Source organism: Pinus tabuliformis, chromosome 8, assembly GCF_031772625.1.
Source record: "Pinus tabuliformis cultivar Carrire ecotype Pingquan chromosome 8, CPIR1, whole genome shotgun sequence".
Lineage (NCBI taxonomy): Eukaryota > Viridiplantae > Streptophyta > Pinopsida > Pinales > Pinaceae > Pinus > Pinus tabuliformis.
Window position 1 is genome coordinate 1,058,482,213 of NC_142294.1, and position 22,071 is coordinate 1,058,504,283.

General features: G+C 38.5%; 1 protein-coding gene across 1 annotated transcript in view; it reads left to right on the forward strand.

The window, feature by feature from the left end:
- Positions 1-17,714, forward strand: part of LOC149238988 (uncharacterized) — a 94,348-nt gene extending 76,634 nt beyond the window's left edge. The window contains exon 6 of the mRNA XM_089373279.1: positions 17,060-17,714. Coding sequence (XP_089229405.1) covers positions 17,060-17,316 — 257 coding nt within the window. The 3' untranslated portion in view covers positions 17,317-17,714. The remainder of the gene's footprint in view (positions 1-17,059) is intronic.
- Positions 17,715-22,071: the final 4,357 nt, after the last annotated feature.

Here is a 22,071-nt window from a genome sequence, read left to right on the forward strand (position 1 = left end):
GATGGCCTGGTTCTTGATAAAGTTGATTGAAGAAAACATTCTTATGTGGACTATGGATAGTGATGACTCTTGAAGGATCGTTCAAGAGGGAGAGGATTACCTCTCATTGATGATAAGTACTCGACTTATGATGTTTCTTTGTGTATTTACTCTTGTTTAGACTTATGGATCTAATTATTATGATTATAGTTTTGATCATTGCTTATAATTCCTGCATGTATATTTGAGTATATGGATGTATCTAACCTCCTTGATGAGATGTGATAAGTAGATCCCTCTTGAGGATCATTTGAGATGCAGGAAAGAAAAGCTAGATCTAGAAAGAGGTAAAGAGGCACTTGATGAAAAGTTGACAAGCACTACAAGTTGCCTATGAGAAGGTGCACATGTATTTGAACACTACAAGGTATAAAAGGTATATTGTCTCAATTTTATGTTTCAGCTATAATATTGGATGACTAGGTAAGCCTTATGGTATGTTGAGAATGTCTCCTTTGCAAATGGTTCATGCTTGCATATGAAAGAGATTTGGATTTATGTTTCCTATGATGAAATGGTGCACCTGGTATTGAATATTTTGATCATGATGATCTTCTTGATTCTATGAGGCTACTTATTGCTGATCTTGGATATAGTGGCATAACTTGATGTTTGGCTAACATCTATTGTTCTTGGAGATCTTGATTCTATGAAGAAGGCTAGTACCTTGACTCTAGTAAATGATACTCTTGACACTTGACATGCATAAGACATGACAAATCTCTTATTGAAGGCTACCGCATTGATATTGATAATGCTTGTGATAAGTATGATGAAAGTATGTTGACACTCTTGTTGTTTTGGTAAAGTTTTATTGAATGACCTGACTTGGTCCTATGGTAACCTTGATGATAGAACTATGAGTTTGATACTCTAGATCTCTTATTAACTGTGGTCATGTCTTTGATAGTAATTATGGCATATGGTAAAACTGAATGCCCTAACTTGATGGATTGACTTGATAGAAGTGATATTGTGTTCATGATCTTTGAAGTATGTTGTCACACCTGTTCGCTATCTCTATCATGTGAATCTAACCTTTGATGAAAGATTGATGTCATGATATGACGTAGTAGCTTACATGAGCATGTTATGACCATGATGGGTATATGTTTGATTTTATGATCTAATAGATCTGCTGTTGCATGACTAGTAAAGACATGTTGATGACATGAAAGAAGTCGAATGAAGTAGATTCCCAGTCAAAGGGAGAATCTCTTCTCAAGATTCTTACTCTTATTACTATTTGCATTCTGTATTGTTGAAATATGATTTATGTGCATCTGACATTATTGATCTGCAACAAGGTCTCAAATCTGAAGCCTGTACAGAAATTAGGGTTTCTGCTCTGGACATGGGCATAGAACTGGGAATACTCGTCCCTGGACGCAAGCATGCTAAGGCTCAGGTAGCGTCCAAGCAGCGAAAGTCGCTCCCATGATAACTTGATGAGAGTGACCAGAGGTTTGACTACTGTTGACCATCATCTGAAGATTTCTGAAGTTGTCTGAACTCTGAATCAAGATGTTCACCTGGAGGATGTCAGTTCCACAAAGAAGTAGCAAATATTCGAAAGATTTAAAAGTAGGGAAGTTTGAATGTTTGCAGGTGCCCATCATATACATATAGATATGTCATTATGTTTGAAGTTTGTGCTACAAGAGTTTGACATGATTTGGTTGATTGATATATATGAGTTGTATGATGTATGATGATGACCTAGATCTCTGACTCAATGATTGAGATATGTCTTGGACTATAGATCTTACTATGATAGCAAATTTGGATATTGACATGATGTCTAATATTTTGACTTGACAACTGATGATTTGCCTTGCTGACTATGATATATGAGCCAATGTTTTTAAAACCGGAACCGGTGACCGGACCGGTCCACCTAATGAACCGGTTTATTGACCGGAACCAGTCTAACAGAGACTGGTTTGGTCTAAACGAACCGGTTTTAGAAAAATACATTAAATAATTATTTTTTAATGAAAAAAAACTATTTTTAAGATTTAAAACCATGATTCCAAGCCAATAGAGACAAAATATGCAAAGATTGCTCATTTATATACCATGTAAAGGTGAATATATCAAAATGGCACCGAGTGCAATACATATCATCGACAAAATACATAAGCAATGAGGCTCTAAATGGCCTCTAGAGTGCAAAAACAAAGCCTACAAACTATGGGGCCAGTGGCCTACTACAAGACTTCAGTCTAGACTCTACATATATGATAATAGTAATACTATAATAGTGATCAACATTATCACTTGAAGTTGAAACTTCTCATGAGTCTCAGTCATCATGATCAAACTCAGTTGGTTGAGTCTCGACTCCCAAACTTTGCAGTCACAAACTTCTCTATTGGTTCAGTGACTTGAGTCTCAAACTTCTGAAGGTATTCTGCCCTAATATGCCCTATTATTTCATTTGGTGCTCCACATGGCTTTACATGGCCTCCTATCCCAGCCATGTGTTGCTTGAACCTGTTAATACCCCCTCCTTGAATGGATTTTTGGCAATATTTGTAGATCATTTTGCCATCAATCATATCACAATGAGCCCATGCAGTATCTCTGGCTTTTGGAGGCATGATGACTCCCTGGATGGTAGATCATAGAAGTGAGAAGTTTATAACACATAAAAAAAATCAATTCATGGACAACAGTCAAATAAGGAATTTTCAAGTGCAAATCCTTACCTGGAAATGCAAACTAGCTTCCTTAGCCTCCTCTTGAAGATAGCAACTCCACTGACAGCGACACACTATCTCCAAAATAGCTCCAACTCCAACTCCAAGATGACTACTTCAGCAAAAACTCAACACTCTCCAAGCTCACAAACAAACTCACAAACACTCACAAACACTCCAAATCAGTTGTGTGAGACAAATGAGAGTGAGAGGGGCCTCTTATAGCTTGGAGAGGGTGTTTTTGGAGGGAAAACACCCTTAGTTCCCCCCCAAAACCCCTAAACCACAGTCAGAAATCCGCTTTTTGCAAGTTATGGTGGGCATGCCTAAACTAGCCGGTTTAGGACGGAACCGGCTGATTTGATACAAACTGGCCGGTTCCGTCCTAAACCGGCCGGTTTGATACAAACCGGCCGGTTCCGTCCTAAACCGGCCGGTTTTCACCGGTTAGGGCCAAAAATTGGAGAAATGGCCTTTCCAACCGGGTTTTTTGGCCAGTTTAGACCGACGGCCTTGCTAACCGGCCGGTTAGACCGGTAACCGGTTTTTAAAAACGGTTTTAAAAACACTGATATGAGCATAGTGACTTCCTATGACTTGTATTATGGGAATGACTTGATTGATATTGCATGGTTGATGACAACCTGTTGGCATGATAATAGATGATGATGTGACTTGATGAAAGCCCTACCTGTCATCTGGTTCAAAGAATTGACACTGAGATATTGATGACTTTTGATATTAGTATTGATCTGGTTTCTAAACTTTGATGAATTGATTTAGTTGATTTGATTACACAATAAGGATTTATGAAAGGCTAATGGTTTGGTAAAGTGTTATGGTTGCAGTGAGCATTGCATGAAGCAAGCTCCCCTGATCCAGATATGTCCACATTGACAGTTATCTGATGAAGCTAGGATGATGTGTTGATCCAAGCCTTTACCTCAGAAGTGTTCCAAGGTATGACTTTGATTTTGATTTTGGTTTTTATATACTGACGATCTACTATTGTCAGGTAAAGAGCCTCTGATGATATAAGTAAGAGGGAGATGGCTTCTGAAGCTCGTAATAATGTATCATGGCATGATGAATCAATTTCTGAAGTTGGGAAAATATAATCTATATTGTGAAGCTATTGAAGAAGCATTGAAAATTGGAAATGCAAATCCTTGGACACTTCGATTTGAAGTTAAAGATGTTGTTGAACTTGACATGTCATCCGATAGTTGATTGAAGCATTGACATTCCGTTTTGAACATCCATCTGTATATATGATGTGCATAGAACCTGAATAATTTCATGATTGAGCCACTTCATACACATTGAGTTGCCGCCAAGAATCCTTCGAGATGTTTGCATGATATGATCTATTCTTAGTCTGAGATATTCTTATGATATGACTCCATGGGGATTCTGATGTTGATTATTGATGAGCACATATGAGTGCTTCCTTCGTATGAGATATAACATGATGAGAGGTCTGTGACACAACCGAGGTTGAGTATGATGTTGCTAGCATGACTAGCTATGAGCAAGTTGAAGTAGCTCCTTAGAGATTTGTTTGAGTATGATCTGGATATGACATGGATACATTGCGATAATAAAGAGTGGGATCCGATTGGTAGAGAATCCCATATATATATATATATATATAGTTGGGACCGCGATACTCTCATATATTGAGACAATGCAGTTGTGCGAGACAAGCTTAGGCTTGTGGTTGGCACCTCCTTGAGAGGGAGGATGATTATGGTATCCTTTTGTGATTTATATGATTATTTATGCTCTAACATGATACTTGATTTGATGTCTTGTATAAACAGGTGACAACTGCTACTGATAGATGATGATTACTTGATACAAGTACGATGATATGAGTATGATGAGAGCAGCGCTGATCGAGGACACTGAGCCATACTCTTCCCCCCTGTTTGAGCTCCCAGGGTATGGAATTGAGATAGAGGGCTCCTGGGGTTGAGGGAACTCTAGACAATAGGGCATTACCCCTATTTGTTACCCATAGGGTTGGAGTAGTAGCTCACCCTATCTTGGTCTTTACAGAGTATACCCCAGTTGGCATCATACCCACAAGCTGGGCTTGTTGGGATTATCCCTCTCCGTCTGGCCAACAGTTGAGGAGGCTTGGGGACGTGAGATCCTTACCTTTGGTAAGTCGAGTATCTCACCCAAGATAGGATTATGATGCAGGTGTTCTACCACTTGACTATTCATGGTCATTGATGGGAAGATTAGTATGCAATAGGATGGGTTGAGTAGTAGCTCACCTATATCACCTATTGCTTGATATGGGGTCGTAGTAGTACCTTCCCCATGAGATTTCGGGTTGAGTAGAAGCTCCCCGATGTGGTTCCAGGTTGAGATGTTCTCCTTGATGATATGCTCTCCGATGATGATGCAGGTCATAGATCTGACTCCCCGCTGGTATTTCCGGGTAGTAGCCCGATGACATTTCCAAGTAGTAGCCTGATGACATATTTCTGGGTAGTAGCCCGATGACATTTCCAGGTAGTAGCCTGATGACATATTTCCGGGTAGTGGCCCGATGGTGTTTCCAAGTAGTAGCCTGATGACATATTTCCAGGTAGTGGCCTGATGGTGTTTCCGAGTAGTAGCCCGTTGACATATTTCTGGGTAGTATCCTGTCGACTGATATTCCGGGTAGTAGCCCATTGACAGATACTCTGGGTAGTAGCCCATCGACTGATATTCCAGGTAGTAGCCTGTTGACAGATATTCCGGGTAGCAACCCACTGACAGATATTCTGGGTAGTAGCCTGCTGATAGAGATTCCGGGTTGTAGCCCGATGAATAGAGGGTGGTAGCTTAAGCTCCCCTCCAGTAGAAAATTCTTCTTCTAGATTCGAGAATATTCAACATATGAGCAGGAACAATCGACAGATAAGCAGGAATAAGCAAGAGATGTACATTGATGATCCAAGATTATGAGATACTTGAGATGGGACTTATGTGATGTTGATCAATGGTTCGATATTGGCAAGTGGAATTCTCCCTAGTTGAGAGGGAGTGTTAAAAATATGCAACTGTGGTCAAATTCCGCTTTGGAATACTCATTTGATGGAGCTGATGATGGCATCGAATTCCTCTTTCTGAGAGGACCAAAATCGACCTAAAGATCACTCCATTTGGACAGGCGGAAGTTGAGTTATGAATTATTTTATTCATACATATATTCTCGATCAGGTCGGTCCTATGCACATGTACCAATGGACAGGTCAAGTGGACCCTCATAGAAGCCTATAAATAGAAGAGACCTCAAGCTCATTTGGACACACATCAAGCTCTCTTCTCCTCTTCTATTTTGTCTTGGCTCGCATAGGTCTAACGAAGGAAGCTCGCTCAAGGGTCTGAAACTTCAGGATGAAGCTCACATTGAACTAGGGTTTTTTGATTCAAAGTCGCTGGCACAAAACTGAGCATTTGGGTCTTTGGACGCTGACACACAGTGGTCATGAGAGTGACTTTGGGTCCTTGGACACTGGCACAGAGTCTTCATGAGAGCAACTGAGAGTTTGGGTCAGTTTGGTCCCCGGTCGCTCACACAGAATGGTATGGGAGCGATCGAGCTGCCATAGTCGTTATCATGCAGTTCACAGAGAGCGACCCTATCTGTCATAGTCACTTGCACAGGTCCTCCTCCCTGCGACCGAGACTCCTAGATGAGATTTCAGTATTTCGAAGATTTCACTCAGTGACAGAAGTGTTCAGCAACAAGCTACAAGCGGTGACAATACATTACAATTATCTGAATCAAAGTTTTGGTGTTTAGATGCATTTCATGGATATTCTAGTTTCTGTGAAGATATGGATCATTGTACTATCTTTTGTTGAATCATTTGATGACAATCTATTAGAACAAGGTTTGCAAGGCTTTTCCCCATAGTGGGTTTTGCCCTGGTCTCCGACCAATCCTGGTGTCCCTATGTGTGCATGCTTTTCTTCTATTGTTCCTTTATGTTCCATTACATTGATGATGATGTTATTGTTCTTTCTACATAGTTGCATATGCTAATGAATAATGATGTAAATCTGTATAATGTTATGATGCTATGGGGTGAACTTAATGTATTAATGGAGAAATGCAATTATCAAAGCAAAGAACAGTGTAGCCCTATGAAAAATTAACATGTGTTCCTTAGCCTCTTAGACACTATAGAGACTAGAGCACTTGTCTGCTTCTACCAAAAGCTAACAAGGGTTGGCCAATCCAAGATGGCCCAAATCTTCTTTTGATGGACTTGTACTCCCTCCTCCCCAATCATGTGGCCCAAATAAAGCATCTATGTGAGGCCAAACTTGCACTTGGGCATTTTGGCCTAGAGTTGTTGCTCCAAAATTCGCAACACCTCCTCCAAGTGTTGCAAGTGCTCCTCCCAAGTCCTGCTATAGATCAAGATGTCGTCAAAGAACACCAACACATATCTGCATAACTACTTGTGGAACACATGGTTCATGCAAGACTAGAAGGTGGCTGTTGCATTGGTTAGCCCAAAGGGCATAACTAGGAACTCAAAATGCCCATAATGGCATTGGAATGACGTCTTCAAAATATCCTGCTCTCTCAACCAAATTTGATGGTACCCTAAGCGCAAGTCAATTTTGGAGAAGTACTTGGCTCCCCTCAACTCATCCATTAACTCGTCTATCCTCGAAATAGGGTACCGGTTCTTCAACGTCTTCTTGTTCAGAGCTAGGTAATCTATGCACAAGTGGAGGGTCCCATCCTTCTTCTTTGCTAACACCACGGAAGAAGTGAAGGGACTGGAACTCGGCCTGATGTGGCCCAAGGCTAACAACTCCTGAATATCCCTCTCTATCTCATCTAGGTATGCCTTGGGATGTTTGTAGGGGGTGGTGATGATCGCCTGAACCCCCTCCTCAAGCTCCATAATGTGCTCGAACGCTTTATATGGGGGACAGTCTGGAGGAATCTCCCCAAAAACTGCCTGATGTCTTTGTAGGACTGCTAAAATGTCTAGATGATGTTGCCATGCTTGAGCCCCTATTCTTGTCTCTAAAATCTTGCACTCCATTGCCCATGTTATATCAACCTTATGCAAATTTGCCTCCATCTTGTTGGCTGTCACAAATTGAGGTAGGTAGGAATGCATGTCTCTCAACAACACCTTCTTCCCCATTTGGCCCTATGAACTCCTTCTCCATCGCCCCGTAGTCTGTAGTGTAGCACCATATAAACACTAAACACCCAACACCACATCGGTGTTTGGCACATTCACCACGAAGAAGTCATCAGTGACTGTGTAGTTCCCCATTGTCAACTTCATCCTGAGGATCATCCTGGTGCACTCCATAGTTTGGTTCCCGAGTATCACAACTAAGAAGCCCTCAAAAGTTTGCATCTCCAAACTCCTCCGGTGTACTAGTTCCGCATCTGTGAAGTTGTGGGTAGCCCCACCATCGACCGAAACAGTCACTCTCTAATCCTAAATGGTGCCCCTGATCCTCAATGTATGATATCTCAGAATCCCTGTAAGTGCAATGATGGCCCCCTTGGCACCCTGATAACGCGACTCCTCCCCTACATCATGGTGCTCCTCCTCTCCTCTGGGTTGCTCCTACTCGCCCTCCTTGTCGGGATCATTGTCAAAAAATACCTCAGTATAGTGGGCCTTGCCCTTGGAACACTTGTGCCCAGGTTCCCAAGGCTCCTGACACGTAAAACACAGTTTCCTCCTAGTCTCATCATCCATTTTCCTACGTCCTGTCTACTCCTTCTGTGGGGGTCTAGTGTCCTTACCTTTCTCAGGAAAGGTAGGCTTGGGAGGTAATCTGGTCTTAGGGATTGCATCCAGCATGTCCGTAGTCCTGGTGATCGCCTCATGCAAAGTCACAGGCTTGTAGGCCCTCACCCAACCACGCAATGGGTTTGTCAGCTCCTTCACGAACAACATGACCAATCTCGCCTTCGAGATGTCAAATACCATCACCAATAGCCTTTGGAATTTTGCAATATATGCTTTTGCGCTGCTTGTCTGCCTCAATTGCGACAACTCCCTAAACTAGAGCTGTGGGTCCTTCCTGTGAAATCACTCTATGAGGTTCTGTGTGAACTCTGTGTAGGAAGTGATGGCAACATGACCCAAAGTGATTAGCCCATGATACCACCATTCGTGTGTGTCTCCATCCAGCTGCAAGGTGGCAACCTTAATAGCCTTTCTCTCCCTCATGGGGTTTAGCTAGAAATAAGTGTCCAACTTTTGCACCCATGCTCTAGCATAACTCTTGATTGATCCAACAAAGTTAGGAAGGGTTATTTTTCCCGCTATCCTCTGTATGTCCTGGTTTTGCTGACCTCCCCTATACGATGACCCATCTTCGGTTCTATGCTTCTCCTTCAAGTGGCAAAACTCCCCGAAAGACATGGCCATCTTAATGCTTGGGTCCAACGCATCATACTCTTCGATCCCCTTTGAGAATGACCTCATCAAAGCCTTGAATGAGTTTGTTTCTCCTAAGGGCCCATCCACAAATTGGGCCATCTTGGTGGTTTGTGTGTGTATGTGTTTGGATCCCATCACTAGTTCGAGATCCACCTTCCCCATTATTATCCTGCTTCTCTTGATTCTGTAAATGAATACTAGCCAACTGTGCTAGCATGTCCATCGTGAGCTTTTGTTGCCTTGCCAAATCTGCCAATGTCAACTCCTTTCCCCCTTGTTCAGGCTCCTCCACATTCTCCATGGTTTCCCCGTCCTAGATTTCACGCTTTTTGGCTTGCTCTACTTCAATGTCGGAAAAAGGGTCAGGCCCTCGGCCTCTACCTCGTCCTCTTCTTCCTCGACCCCTGTCTCTACGAAACACCACACCTCCAAAACGTGGTGGCATCACCTATTATTTCTTCCATAGCTGGCCAAGAACATTCTCTGATACCATTGTAATATTCCTAATGGAAAAATTAACAGTGTATACCAAAATAGTAACTTGGAATGACAAAATAAATTAAAGCACAACCACTAATTAACACACAAGATATACCAACAAAATACTCTCAGCCATTTTATTAATAATCTGGAACTGGGTACATAGAACAAGATGAAATGATAGAACCTGGGCTTGCCAAGCAAGCTGAGCAAAACTGAGAAAGGTATCTTAGACCCAGATGAGGAATAACCCCGGACAAAAAATGCGCACTGCCCAGTGAGTTACTTGTTGCTGGCTGACAATTGAAATGATGATTTCTGCTTTGAATCCTGCCCAGTTATAAAACTCCACCCCTAGACTCCCCTCTAAAAACCCACAAAAACCTGTAAAGGGTTTGGCTCAACTCCAAGCAGTGTGGAAGCCCTCCAACAAGTGTGTACTTGTGCAAGAAATTCGCCTACTGGAATTAATACTAACTCTGCCATTGGTAAATGCTTCCCTGATCAGAAAATTAGCCTCTAGAAGTCTTAATTCCTTGGCACCTCGACCTCCTCAACCACCCAGCTCCAAGGCATGTGTAGGCTTTGTTCAGTGAGGTCCATGCACTGTCAAAAACTGAGGAATTCGACCCTCAAGAATGGCCCAAAATAATCCTGCAAAATGCCACCAAATTTCTGGCTCCAGGATGGGAAATGCTTCTGCAATCCATGCTCACCCAAATCAATGAAGCTGGCTTAGATAACTGCTAAGTCGAACTGCCTCTGCGCCCAGAAAGTGCGCACAATTAGTTTGATATGCTGCAAATATCACCTTGTGGAAGCCCCAGGATGGACTATCCAAATTTTTAGCAAGGGAGACACTCGAAGTTCTCCAAAACTGGTGTGGATTTCACTTGAAATCCTTGTGCTCAACAACACTCCAACCCTTGCGCTGAACAACTTCAAGAGAGGTAAAATTCTGAAATGTAATAGTCAAAAGATGGTGTGGAAATGCCTCCCTTTTGCCTTATATTCTCCTAGCCCATCCGTCCCCTCTTGGTGGTCCCCACTTTCCACTAATTTGCACTCTCTCTTTAAGGGGTGCGTATTTCCTCGTTGTGGCCCCCTTTTTGAGCGTGGGACCCATTTATCCATATCTCCTATGTTCAAAATTTGCTCGAAATTCCCCCCCAAAACTTAGCCTCTTTGCCCAAGTGACAAAATTGGGTTGAAGGCTTCCAATCTAGCAACTTATGTGATGGGGGATATTACACCTTGAGTGAGTTTAGTTCTTTGTTTATCATTTAAACCTAGGCTTTTGTACCAAATGGGTAATTTGGGTTGTGGAAGGCAATGAAGCATGAAAAGTGCTTCTTCGACCTGTGAACCGTGGGCTCTTGTAAGGCAAATATTTTTAGCAAGGCATTTCTCTACAAATCCTCTTAGTCACCCCCTTTGGGATCAAAGTTTTGGGCACATTTGTAATTCGAAGCATTTGGAAGGCCTAGGAAGCAATCAAACCCTTCTTGGTCTAGAAAGTGCCCTCCCTCCAAAATGGTCCTTTTTTAGTAATTATTGTTTGTGGTGGTTTCCTTTGATTGTATATACAAGTAAGCCATTTGTCGAGCGTTCTTGGTGCTTGGTCCCGAGGTTTTTCGAATGAGGCATCCACTCAGCCAGGAATTTGCATGATGGCTTAGTAACAAAATGGTGGCCTTGTGCTGATCTCTAGCACAATTTTCCCTAAGAAATGTGGATAAGATAATTGTGGACCACAATTAGACACTCAGATGATTTGGTCATAAAGATTGGCTTGCTTGCTTCATGAGCTTGAAGGAGAGAATAAAATTGGAGCATGGCTATGGCCTTTCAAATGTATAAGTTGGCCACAAGCTACAAATGGATTTTCTTTAAGCCTACTGTAGAAGGCCAACTAAATAAAATTTGGATAATATGATGCAAACACAAACTTGGTTATTTTTTATTAAACAATGTCTAGAAATTATGCTTGAGCTGAAGAAAGTTTTTTTTGTATATATAACCTCATTATTGATGGCCTCCTTGTAAGCAAAAGAATAACTGACTTGGGATAGTGGAATGTGTGGTGCTTGCATTATGGGCATGTAATATCCCAAACGAGATATTTGACTAATTTTGCAGAAATCTAGCTCAACCAAAATTTCTCCATAAAAATTACCATTCACTTAACAAAAGATTGCCATGTAAAATATAACAAATAGAATGCATGCAATTCAATAATACTATGAGCATAAATAATCTCAACTTTTATTATAATAAGAAACTGGGGTTTACATGTTGATACAACAAAACAGCTGAGATGGAAAACTGGCCTCAAGAATCTGCTCCAATGCTGTGCTGGCCCTCCAAATATGAACTGAAATGTCACTGCTGAGCTCTCCTGTGAATTTTGGATGAATTCACCAAGGGGCGATGGGTACTTTCCCAATCTCACTGAATCACCCGAGGGTTTTCATCCTGAGGCTACGAATGAAGTAGAGAACCGGGTCCTCAACCTCTCATACAAGAAGAAATATCAAATCCAAGAAGTCCTCTAATGGTCTCCTCTTTTTATAAATTTGATGGACCCCTCTAGAACCTCCTATTTTAATATTAATTAATCATGGAGCACTTTTCCCTCTTTTTATTTCAATTAAAATATTCTTTTTAATGTGGGAAAAGGGTAAATTGGCCACCATGCCTCCTCAAGTCACTGAAAATCACTTAGAAGGATCCCGCCCTGTAGATCTTCTCGTTCCGTTTGCAACGAGCTATTTAACTAAGGTGTTCTGTCAAGTATTCTTCTCAGAATGCCACCTTAAGCATAATTAATTGAGTCATGCCCATTAATAACTCTGTTTTTTGAAAGTTGTCGGAATGCATTGGAACGAAAGACAAACTGTGCAGATGATGGAATATACCAAGCGAATGCCATCAGACCTCATAGAGACTCCTCAAAACCCCTCTAAAAGCCCCTGAGCCTGCTGAAAGAGTAAACCAACTCTTTTGACCTCGCTGCCTCAAACCCTAGAAGTCCATCCTGACCATGCTGTAAGGGACAACAGAAAAAGGAACATGATAGGGCATGTCAAAACTTTGTAACATATATTCTAGTTTTTCCCTTTGGCTTGGTTTGTTTGGGTTGTGGGGAGGTAGTTTGTCAGAATATCTATCTATTGCTTTGAGTTGGGGCGTTGCCTTGTTTGGCCCTTGCCTACCTTGGGTCATTGAATTTTACGCCACTTGGTGTTGTTTATATTTGAAGCTATCTTTTGGATATGGAAGCAATAAAATGTTGCTTTGTTTAATGTTGATGCATAGCTTCATTTCTCTTGGTTTTATGTAGCACTAATGTGTGCTAGTTTGCTCCTATAGATTACTATCTAGACATGCAAGGTATGACTAGAGATGGAACATCCAATAGTTTATTGAATATTGGCATGGATCTTTTTGTTTCCATCAGAATTGTACTCTTGTGTTTTCTTCTATTGTAAATCCTTCTTTATGCTCCTATCTTCTCCTCTGATAGTCACTGAATTTGCTCAAGGATTCACTAGAGGAGTCCAATTCAGTCTCTTCTTATGATTTAGATTTAAATTCATGCCTGGATTTAGAATGATTCTTATATTTTGATTCACAACTCCTTTCTTTGCATTTGAAACATTTAGTGCACTAGGTTCTTCCATCATCTTTCCCCATTAGGGTGTTTCTTAGAAACCTCATGGTTCCAATTAGTCCTCCTTGGTGGGCATGATTTTGTCAACTTGATACCCTGTGGAACAAAACTTTCTTACTTCTCTAGCTTGTTTTGTGGTGGAGTTTTCTTTTTGTGCCAAGGAGATATATCTCCCTTTGCATGTATATTATTTAGTCCACTACGACAACCAATATTGTGTGTGGTAAAACCATTACACTTGTGTCATTCTGATTGGTCTGCCACCTCGACTCTATTGGTGTAATATGCTAACTAGAGAAATACAATGAAATATCAAAACATGAACTAGCTACAGCGAACAAATAAACATGCAACCTGAAAACTCCACAAGAACAACAATTTTAGAACACTATTGAGCAAAAATAATAGCGCTGAGCCATTTTATTGAATATCCAATGAGAAGTTGAGTACAAAATATAGTGGAATGTGTGCACCTGAGCTTGCTAAAGCAAGCATGCAAAACCTAGGTGAGAATGAAGAAAATTCCACGCTGAAATGGCTCACTGGCTGTATGCTTTGCCTCAAATCCGCTCCAAAAATTCTCAAAAAATAGAGAGGCTCCTCGCACCACAACCAAACCCAAAAATATTTTGAGCTAATTCCAGCTGACCCAGAATGCCCAAAATAGTGCGAAAATCCCAGTTAAACCAACAATTCGCCCTGCTATAAGAATGAGGATTTCAGGCCCGAATATTGCTCAGAAAATTCAAAAAAATTAAACACGGACTCCTCTCATAAAACCCAAAAGAACCCAAAAAATTATCAAGCTGAATCCACCAGTCACTGAAACCCCAAAATCAATGTGTGGCCCTTCACAGTCTACTAGTGAGCTACAAAAATCGAACTGCTGCAAGAATGCACAATTTCCCCAAAGGGAAACTCCTCCAAATCCTAGCAAATTCCTTCCTCAAACTACCGGCCAAAATCAGCTCCAATACCCGACAAAACACTATTGCTCAACCCCTGCGTAGAGAATAACCAGTAAACCCCAGCGCAGCTCCAAAAAGAGAAATTGCAGCCCACAAATAATGTTGATCTCTGCCCTGCAAATCCTCTACAAAATCACTGGCATCAATAGGGAAAATCACCTGCAAAATAGTTGGAACTCCAACCCACAATAGTTGATTCCCCAATGAGCAACTCGAACTGCCTCTGTGCCCAAGGAGTGACAAACTGAGTGAATACCTGCAATTGGACTCCCCAAATTACCTTACTAGGGAGACACTAAAAGTTCTCCAAAATGAGGGTGAAATTTCCTTTTGGAAATTCCTTGTGCTAAACAACACTAGTTGACTTGGCTAAGCAGCTCAAGCAAACTCTCCAATTCTGAAATGAAATGCCAAATAGAATGATCAAAATGAGGCTCTATCCTTCCTTTTATTGTTGCTTTCCTTTCCTCATACCATGGTTCGATTTCTCTCACACTATGCTTTGATACCATGGTTTGATTCTTCCCATGGTTCGATTTCCCTTTTTGGTAACCTCCACAACTTATGTTCACTTTAATTTTTCTTCTTTTCCTAAGTCCCAACCATTGTCTTTCCTCCATAATTTATTTAATACCTCCACAACTTATTTCTCTACAATTTGCCAAATTTATTTTCATCCACAATTTATTATTTGCCAAATTTGCAAAATTGAGAATTTCCCTTATCAAAATTATTAATTGGGAACATTACAATTGGAGTTCATTAATCTGGATGATCTGTCCTCTATATCTGATAGTATGATTCTCTTTGTTTCAGAGAGGCATTCATGAAATTGATGGATTGCCCCCCGAATGTTGGCTACTATTTTCACCATCTTAAAATTATAAGATCTCACACCTTTACTCATAAGTAGGATTAGATTACCATCTCATCATCATTTTCGAAAACACTATCAAACCTTCTTCACAAAGCATTAACAAAAGAATAACCTTCTTTCTATTGGTTTATGGACTCCTTGGATATGGATTCATCGAGGAACAATAGCTTCTTAGATGAACCTATATAGAATGCTTCCACATCCCCTATAATGCTACTTTAACCGTTATTGAGACGTTACCCAAAGGCACAAAGGTTGGTTACTAAAGTAGTGATTTGAATACATCAGATCTATTACATAAACATCGGATCAAAAAGGAACCATTTGATGAATAAAGCAGAGAATAAACTAACTCCACCAATCAGCATCCCATCAACAGCGTTATGTAACTCATAGTAAGACGACTATGAAAGACAACATCCCTAGATAAATGAACACAATGTTTTTACAATGGGAAAAACCTTTTGATGGAAGAAAAACCAACTTTGAAAAGTTGTAAATACTTATCTCAATTGCAACCAGAATATTACAACCATCTGATGTTCGCCTCCACTATCTGTTAGCATAAGACAATAAAGCATGAGCAACTCTAGTCTAGTCCTTACTCTATTTATACATTGAGGGTTTGACTTAGTCAACCTGATGACTAGGCAAACCCATACCTCTCTTATTTTAATCAAAATAATTACAACTTATTGAAGCAAGGGGTTTATAGGCCCAACAGTGTCTGCACCCAAAATCTCTACAGTAGCTTTATATCATTAAATAGCTAATGGAATGTTGAGGTTCAAAGGGGCTTAGTTCAGATTTCTGGTAATTTGTTTGAATTGCATATATAGAATTGTTTGTTCAGAAATCTCGTGCCTCCTTGGGTTTTTTCATATAATACTAGGTCTAGAGATGTATCACCCTGTTCCTTCCTGAGATGCTTTACCTATGGCAGAAAACTCTCAGAAGCAGATCTCCTCCCTTTGCCAACTCCATGCTCATAACCTTTTACTTCCAGCCTCTAGATGGTTCCAATTGCAAGAAGCATCATGAGTAAAATGCACTACTAAGTTAGGCAGTGTATATTTCAAACCTCGGGACATACCACCAACAGATGTCAGGAGTCTCATCACACATTTCTTCTCAGCCATGGATGTTGGAAGAGAAGATGGTTGACAACTATTTTGGTTCTAGTCTTCTTCTGTCTTGTTCTCTGAACCCTTGCCCATTTTGTTCTGTTTGCTCTCTAGGGTTTGATGCCATCTATTTTGATACTCTCCTTGTACTGTTTTATTTCTTTTACTTCTTACAGAGATGCTTCAACACTTCCAATGCTCAGTGACTCAGTCAGCATTATTCTTTTATTAGTCCAAGATGGTTCAGATGCTTACTCAAGATGGTTCCAATAACGAGACACATCATTAGTGAAAATGCAAGCCAGGTAGCATAGATTTTGGGACATACCATCAGCAGATGGCAGGAGTCTCATTAGACATTAAACATTTCTTCTCAGCCTTGGATGTTAGAAGAGAAGACAACTGACAACATTTTTAGTTCTGGTTTTCTTCCTTCTTGTCCTCCAAACCCTTGCTCATTTTGCTCTTTTGGGCTCTCTAGGGTTTGATGGCATCTGTTTCAAGTTTCAACATTCTCCTTGTACTCTTTTATTTCCTTTACAGTTTTTACAGAGATGCATTCACCTCCCAATGCTTACACATCATTGTACTTTTGTTAGTCCCATTGGCCATTCGTGGTTACCAGTGGATGTTGGATGGTAATATATAAATAAAGAAAATTAGAAAGGTAGTAGCTTTATGATTTCTGTAATGTTTGGTTTGCAGATTAGATAAGTCCTAATGATGCATCATCTGTGAATTTCCTTTTTTGAACAGGAGCAGTAAAGTTTGCACGAACAGAGGGGCTGATCCCAGCTCCTGAACCAACTCATGCCATTGCCGCAGCAATCAGGGAAGCCTTGCAATGCAAGGAGACAGGGGAAACCAAGGTCATTCTGATAGCCTTGTGTGGGCATGGACATTTTGATCTCTTTTCCTATGAAAAATATCTGAAAGGTCAAATGGTAGATCTAGAATACCCAGATGAGAAGATTAAAGCAGCCATGGCCAAAATCCCAAGTTTTCTTCAGTGATGACTCATTTTTCTGAGGTCAGGGTTGATCTACTTTAAGATTTTCATTATTCTTCTTTGAGTGGGAAGAACATATGACTGTTGAGTTACCAACTGTGAATAAACAATGAAATATATTAAAATTTCGTGAATGTTATAATTATTCTGTTTAATAAGGTAATGGAAAAATGCAACCTTACAAAGATGATATAGTTGCCGTTGCCCGTGACTAATAAACAGAGTCCTATTTTGTACCAAACAAGGATGATATAGTGATATAGTTGCCGTTGCCAGTGACTAAGAAACAAAGACTCTTATTTTATACTAAAGAAGGCCGCATAGCTAGCCTTCCCTGTCGTTTAGTTTAATTTAGTTATTAATGTATTTTGTATTATTATGATGTAATTATTTTAAGTTAAATGTAATAATTATTGTTGTCATGTTAGTTTAATTTAGTTATTAATGTATTTTGTATTATTATGATGTAATTATTTTAAGTTAAATGTAATAATTATTGTTGTCATGTTGTTTCTTTTCCAAGATGTTATATAACAATTTCGTTTTTTTCTTTTAATGTGCCATTTACCGAGGGAATTGGTTCAAGAATTTTCGTGCTTTTCATGGGTGACATTGATAAATTGTATTTACAATGTGAGTCTTTTATCTTTTTACAACTTTTGTATGGTGGTGTTCATGTATTTTTTCCTTGCAGCTTTGTTTATATAATGTTTTATTTAAAAAAAATATTTTAATTGTGGATAAAGTGTCCATTTAATAATAATCATGACTTTGGAGGAGTTTCATTAGATTTCTTTCATGTACCACTCCTCATGAACATGTCATCAAAGTCATCATGGTACTATATAGATTTTGTAAATAATAATTGCATTAACTACTAATATATTATTTATTTTTTTATTATTTTCTATTATAGATATTGTAATCTTTATGATGTATATAATTGGTAGAAGATATATATATATATATATATATATATATTTCAAGAGTTTTACAATATATTATTAAAAGACAATAAGAAAAACAAAATGTATTTAACTTATTCATTTATTTTGAATTTCACATTAAAATATGATATCTAGTTCACTGGTACTAATTACACTAAATAATGGTTTAGTGTAATCTATCTTTTTGCTTGTGGTCAATTAATTTTTGAGCCAATAATTTAAATAAACAATGTTTTAGTGAATTTTAAGTAAATTTAAAAATTTGTAAATATCTTTATAATATATATCAGAAAATTAAACCTATTCATTTCTTTAGCAAGGGGAGCATATAAATAGCAATCCATTTGTTTTTAGTTTGTCTTTTGTTTTCTTCTTTTCTTAATTATTTATTGGAATAAGAAATTATATATATCATTATAATATATTTCAAAACCTTATTTATCCATTTTTTTTAATTTAAATTCGATCACGTCAATTATAATTAAGATTTAAAAAAATGGTTGAAATTATAATTTTGAAGTAATTTTCATAATTTTGAATTGCTTCATTTTTCTCAATTTCTTTATATACTCAAGATTACAATTTAGAAAGTTTAAATTAGAAGTTAAAAGTCTAGATTACAATTTAGAAAGTCTAGTATATAACTGCCTTTCCCATCAACCATGACCGTGATAAATGGAATTAAAAAGCCCATAAAATTGAGACTAGTAGCAAGATTGTCAAAGGAATGATGTGTTTTGACATATGGTCCTTTAAAACAAATATATAATTCCAAATTCTTTCCATCGATGAACTTTAGTGATGGATGATATCAAAACCCTAGTACTTCAATTTGTAACTATTTATTTAATGGTGGACCTGAAAACACAATACAATATTTAACTCCGTTGGAATTGGAAATATACTTCATCTTGCATGATTTTGAGATTGCAAGGATACTTCCATAATCCTCATTTTGGTAAATTGCATATACGTTAATGCACTCACTATTGGTTACTTTGGTAAATTGCATATACGTTAATGTACTCACTACTTGTTACTTGTTACTTTGGTAAATTGCATATACGTTAATGTACTCACTATTTGTTACTTGAGCCAATTCCGACCTCAACTACCATTTGCATGAGCTTCTCAAAATGAAAATGACAAGGTAATTGCTCCCATCCACAAAAGTCACATTGTCAACACCCTTATCGAGGCAAATAATGGTTATCGTCTGTATAATTTATTTTAGTCATAGGATGGGATAGGGTGATATGGATTGTGTCAGTTGTGTCATCAGTGGAGGATCTGGTTTGTACAAGCTAAGAATTATTAAAGAGCGGAGGAGCCACTTAAATTCATGAAATTTAAAATAAATAAATCTAAATGTTTAATAACTTGTTTAGTTCTTTTCACTTAGTTCGAGATCTTGATGTACGATCCGCGTTAAGGACAATGTGAATTGGAGTGAGGAGGACAACTTTGTTCGCGTAGAAGCTTGTCAGTACAAGCTTATAATGATTACTTAATAAGACGAAGATTGGAACAGCCAATCATATTTAAAAAAATTAAAATAATTTATTTAAAAAAAATAAAAAAAACTAGATTACTAATGTTAAATTTAGCGAATATGATTTAATATTTAGTCAAATAAGAAAAGAATTCACAGTCAAAGAGATATCAAAGGTGTATATCCACAGTCTGCGGTAGGGATATTAACAAGAATAGAGAACTTCAAAGTCAATTCAGTGCACCCAAAATCCTTTATAAATGATACCTTCTAAATTTCCGTTTTATTGCTCCACTCTAAAGCAGTGACATCAAAATATATATTTACTCTTTTGCTTAATATTGTGGCTGATTAATCGCTGCCCTTAGTTGTTAATCTCTCAATTTTTTATTTTCATCTTTAATAATGCATCCACAAAATATGTATTTTGGTAGATGTTTCTTCTATTTTCGTATGCTTCATTTTCAATTTAGGCAGGAACCTGCCACTATGTAGGGTTTTCTTGGATTAAGGATGCACGTGCATGATCCTTGTATCAAAAATCTATTTTTTCAAGGGATCACGATATTTAGGGAGAAAATAGAAGCACTGCAGTCAATTTTCTTTCCGTTGTTGAGTTTGATTCCTTAATGGCATTATTGGTCTTAAATACAAAGAATAGATTGTTTGCCTTATTTGTAAGGTTTATTATTTAGATGGGGTTATGCTTGAGGATGAATCAGTTTGGAGTACTTCGCCATTTGGCGACACTAATTCTACAATCCTTCTGATTTGTTTTTCATCTCTAGGAGTAGCAAATGGTTGTGCTAAATTTGTAAATTTTCCTCCCGCCCCTCTCTCTATCTCTCTCCATATATATATATAACATTGAAGGAAAGTTTCTAGATGAGTTTGTTTAGTTTGGTTATTTTGTATAATATGGCAATACGTGACTTCAGCCTTTCGAGATGATAAAGCTATTTCACTTTGGTTGATTCATATGTTCAGTAAAGTTCTTACATGGAACAATTCTTAGCCAAGCAAAATTATTTCTATTTATCCAACCTTGATGGTAAGCTTTTGCAATTACCAATAGATGGAAAATATCTTGCATTTTATATTTCAGCTTGATTATGTAATTTAATAAGATTAGAATAGGTAGGATTGTGTGCCTTGAATTCTTGATTTTGCATCCTTTCTACTTTTCCTCATGTTGTTTTTCTTGCATAATTAGATTATTTTATTGCCTTTTCATAGTTTAGTTGATATTTTGTATTTTCCCACATCACAGGGTGACAATTAGCACCTTACCCTTTTATGGCTAATAATTTCTTTAGAGTGATATAGGTAGCAAGTCTATAAGCACTAGGGATTGTTGAGATTCTCATGCAATTTTTGTTCGAGCACATGGATCATGTGCTCCATGTTGAGCTCCCTGAGTTAGAACCAAATGTTACCCACCCAAGTGGGTGATCCTTAGGAGATGTTTTTCTCCTATTTTTTTTCAACTTTCCAATTAGTAGCCCTATGATGATGCACAAATATCTAGCCTCAAAGGCCTCCCATCCATCTAGCTTACTCAACAGATAAAGGTGGGCCATCTATCATAAGGTACATTAACAATTTTTGTAATCACGTGTTTTCGTTTAATGTTTAAGGGAATTCTAGTATGGATCATAGGTTGAAATGAATGACAAGCTACATTTCTTTGTATACTTGTTCCCATGCTTCACCTTGGTGGCTATCCTTTGGCCCTAGTCCAGTGTGACCTTCGTTGAAGCCTTTATTTCCACTGTCCAAAAGGGGCACAAATAGGAGGCACTGATTGATGTTACATTTCCATGGTAATCCATACTTAACACCTTCCATTTGTCCCTTATATCCACATCCCATCTTCGAATTAATTGTTATCTATCAACATTGGTTCCCTGTTTTCTCTTTCCTCGAGTAGGGGCCCATAATTTTTTTCTAAGAGGTTGATGCAATGGAAATAAAAGGAAGAGCATGAGTCGTAGTGATAAAATGCAAAAGATTGACTGGGATATAATAAAGTGCGTAGACAACTTAGCTTGAACTCTACTCCCCTCATTAGCCCTCACCCAATTCTTAATTGTTGTATCGGCTATCAAAATCAAAGGAACAATGAATAACCCAACCTTGATTAACAATAAACCACTTCATTCTTAAGGGGTTAATAATGCATAAATGAAAGCACATAACCAAAGCTATGCAAGAAAAATAAAATTAATAAAGAAAAAGGTGCATAAGAGGGGTTATAAAAATAGGCTAAGGAAAGGGGTAAATTAGGTATCATGATTGCTCCCTCTTCACATTATAACAT